This window comes from Monopterus albus, unplaced genomic scaffold, assembly GCF_001952655.1.
Source record: "Monopterus albus unplaced genomic scaffold, M_albus_1.0 scaffold108.1, whole genome shotgun sequence".
NCBI lineage: Eukaryota > Metazoa > Chordata > Actinopteri > Synbranchiformes > Synbranchidae > Monopterus > Monopterus albus.
Genome location: NW_018127988.1, coordinates 413931 through 417840, shown reverse-complemented (window position 1 = coordinate 417840; position 3910 = coordinate 413931). Strand labels below are relative to the sequence as shown.

At 42.7% G+C, this 3910-nt stretch overlaps 1 protein-coding gene across 2 annotated transcripts in view; it reads left to right on the top strand.

Moving 5' to 3' along the window:
• The window catches only part of pkn1a (protein kinase N1a), a 43842-nt gene that overhangs the window by 34486 nt on the left and 5446 nt on the right, over nt 1-3910 (top strand). For both annotated transcript variants that reach the window (XM_020611002.1, XM_020611001.1), the window contains exons 8-14: nt 358-552; nt 1078-1187; nt 1294-1437; nt 1732-1807; nt 2226-2361; nt 2648-2732; nt 3387-3466. In XM_020611002.1, coding sequence (XP_020466658.1) covers nt 358-552; nt 1078-1187; nt 1294-1437; nt 1732-1807; nt 2226-2361; nt 2648-2732; nt 3387-3466 — 826 coding nt within the window. The remainder of the gene's footprint in view (nt 1-357; nt 553-1077; nt 1188-1293; nt 1438-1731; nt 1808-2225; nt 2362-2647; nt 2733-3386; nt 3467-3910) is intronic.

Here is a 3910-nt window from a genome sequence, read left to right as displayed (position 1 = left end):
TGGAATAACCTTTGCTATTTTCATATTATTAGGGAACTGCCCAAGTCGAAACGACATGTTAAAAACATGGGTTAATGGTTTGCATATCCCCTCGATTGCCCATTTAACCATTGTCATACTGATACCATCACTATCACTGGATGATTTATTACCACATTTGTTCACTATATCTATAATTTCCTTTCCTTGTTTTGTAAAGGGAGTGAACTACTCAATAATGTCAACTCACATATCATTAAACTTGCTATTAGGATCTTAATATAGACGATGTATATCGAACCCCCCCACCTACAGATTTCTCACTGTTAAGTTTGGCCTGTAGTTGTACCTGCCTGAGCTGTTTTCTTCTGTCTTCAGGTACCCTACAGGTGCAGCTGCTGGGCTGTGCGAGGCTGTTGGAGCTGGTCCCAGGTCGCAATAAAGGGGCAGCCATCATGCTGCCCTGCCACAGCCCCGGAGACACCAGGTCTTTCATGAGAGGCAGCAAGGGACTGTACGGGCGGAGCGGTTCGGTCAGTGGGAAGACACCAAGCAAGACAGACGAGCTCTCCTGTAAGTCTGGGTCTGTTTTTGGCATATACATTGCTAATGGATAATCAAAGTATATTAAATCTAGTTCAAGGAGTTCAACAATAAATAAGCTGTTTTACTTTGTTTTAACACTGTACCCTTCTGTGTACTTACATGGAAGTTGTATTGTTTTCCAATACAAACAGTGTACTGTAGTACATTCTGTCACTTCTAGTGCTGTGTAGTTTCTGGCTTTTGGCTCCTTACCTGACTCCAAAGGAGAGCTGCACAAGAATTCCTATATGCCTAGATTGTCTGTTTATGCATAAATAGCAAATAAAAATCTTGACTTGATCAACACCCCGAGTAGTCTCTTCACAAACTGCTTTTTTAAAGGTTAATGTGCATTTTCCAGTGTCTTAGAGGAAGTTAATGACACTCATTAATCAGTACTTAAATTGTATTATGTAGTGAATGTAGTGACGCATGACCGGTCATTAGCTTTCTTGATTCTACATGCAAAGAAAAGTCACCTATGGAGGAAAATGTTGCTCTGTTTGTGTGCAGCCGAGGTGAGCGCAGTGCTAAAACTGGATAACACAGTGGTGGGCCAGACAGCTTGGAGAACTGTGGGAGAACAGGCCTGGGACCAGACCTTCACTGTAGAGCTGGAAAGGGTCAGTGCACACACACATAACTGTACGCACATAAACATGTATGAGTTTATGTGAGTATCCTTTGATTAAAGTAAAGCTGTTTCTCTTTTCTGTCTGTGTGTTTTAGTCGAGGGAGATGGAGATTGCAGTTTACTGGAAGGATTACCGCTCGTTGTGTGCTCTGAAGTACCTGAAGCTGGAGGAGTTTTTGGACAACCAGAAACACAGAGTTCAGCTGGAGCTGGAGCCTCAGGGCCTGCTGCTGGCCGAGGTACATGCCAGCATACATGCACACAAACGTTGACATAACAAAACAGGGGGTAAAGGACTCCCTAACACAAAGGTAGCCTCACTGTCTTTGCATGGATGGCACCTGTATATGTAAGTGCTATTAATATACACAAACATATTCAGATGTGGGCACGTACACCCGCCCACACATACACACACAAGCTGTCACATGCACCTGTGCCTGAAAGACACTGCTTTGATGTGCCATACTTGAAACGTTCAACCATCTGAGTATGAGGTGTGAAAATATAATGTGGGTTTTTTTTTTCTTCAGGTGACCTTCTTTAACCCGGTCATTGAGAGAGTTCCTCGCCTCCAGAGGCAGAAGAAAGTCTTTTCTAAGCAGCAAGGTGAGGCCAGAGTAGAGGAAATAGAAGAATGTGCTGAATTGGAAATGACAGTGTTTCACTCCTGCACTTCTACTCTGCAGCTTTAGTACAGTTTATATAGATAAAGGCAAGCAAGTGGTGTTCACACTGGCTGTATTGAAATGAGAAAAAGAACATGAGCAGAGGGCAGGCACACTGCTCTTCTCTACTGTACTGTACAGTACAGCCCACTGTGTTTTCATTTAGACTACAGCGCCCTCTAGTGGTGATTAGCATATCTTGATGATAGGGACAGGTTTATGTGATGCAAAGATGTAATTTACAAAAGGGGTAGTATTTAAAATGAAGTTCTAAAAGCAGGTTTGTCTGACTGATGATGATTTGCACTGTGAGACAAACATCTGTGACTCCAGATGTGCGTGACCATGTGTGTTTCCAGGCAAGGCATTCCTACGGGCTCGTCAGATGAACGTGGATATCGGGACATGGGTGAGGCTGCTTCGAAACGCCATTCCCACTGTTAACAACTCAGGAACCTACAGTCCCAATGCACACAGCTTAACACTCAACTCCGGGTGAGACACACAGCAAGCACAAATAAATGGTTCATAAGCCACACACTCTGCTTTACTGTACTGTACTGTAACACTCAACATCTATGTGTGATGTTTGATGTGATTCAGACATTGCTATTGAACACAGCATCCCTTGAACCTTATTCCTTGTGTTTCCTGGCAAAGAATAAAGCCTTTACTTCTTTCTCTGTCTAACAACCCCTTTGTGTTCTGTTGTGTCTCTGTTCATTTGTCTGTTTGCATCGCCATGTTCCTCTATTTGTGTGTGTCTTTGTGGAATTTTCAGGGAGATCTCAGTGGAGAAGTTGAGTCTGGACAGCGACTCTCCAATAAGAGGCGATTACAAGAGAGACACAGACACACACACTCCGGTGAGACAGACAGAGAGAAGAGACATTTGGGAAAAGGGGGAGGTGTGTGGGAGGGGTCTATCCATCCACTCCATTCATTAGCTGGGGGGGCTGGGGCCGATCCCAGCTGACACTGGGGGGAAATTCAAAAACTAATTTTTAACTAGAGTAGTGCATTCACTGTGTTAGCTGTGGGATAAAGGGAATCCTCTGTTCAATATAAGATTCAAAGTCCAAGCTTTTTATCCACAAGTAAAGACACAAGTGACCCTTCTGCATTAAACACATGGGATAAATCTACACATCCTATCATTTTAATCAGTGAGGAATGCAATAATCCATAATCATTTTAATGTTAATTACCAATTTGAGCTCTTTTAGCCCATAGTGAATCCAGAAAGCTCATACTGAAAGTAGGCCTTGATCAGTCATAAATATAGTTCATGTTCACAAAATAGAGTATAGTATATCAAATAGCACAACAGCTGTGATTGTCCTGAAAACTGAGCTACACGTGGCTCTACATACAGGGCAGAGACAAATAGTGAAACATATTCACTGGTCTGAACTGCAGTCATAAAACTGTGTGTCGTCTTCCATCTCTCTTCCTCTTATCTGTCCGTATTTCTGTCTTTGTGTTTTCCTTTATGGCTTTTTCCTCACATCACCCATCAGGACCGACTGCCAGTCATCGAGCCCATCTCCCCCCCAGACTTTACCCCTGAGTGCCCCGTCGGAACCCCGTCTGTGGGCAGGTACACACATGCACAGAAGCAGTTCATTTATTTATTATCTTTATTAATCTGACATTGTCTGTGTTTGTTCTTCCTTTAAACTCTTAACTGTTTCATAAGAAGCATTTTTCATTTTGACAGTAGGAAAATCACAGGTGTTACTAATAAAGTTAATGATGGCTGAATTCTATTTCAGGTTCCTGGTTTTGTGCATGCTGGCTCACTGTCACGCTGTCATGGCAACAGAGCCATCATTATCGATATTAGACACACCTGTGCTCTTCCTACTGTGACAGGTCAAAATGGCTGCTGGGAACAAGGCCCCAACAGATTTGCATGAGGATGTTGCATTTAAATACTTTTAGAGTACTCTGCCCACATTTAGTTTCCATATCTGCTATGACAAATGATATTGTTATATTGTAATCGTGTACTGTGAACAGCCAATGTGATATTTCCAGTCTG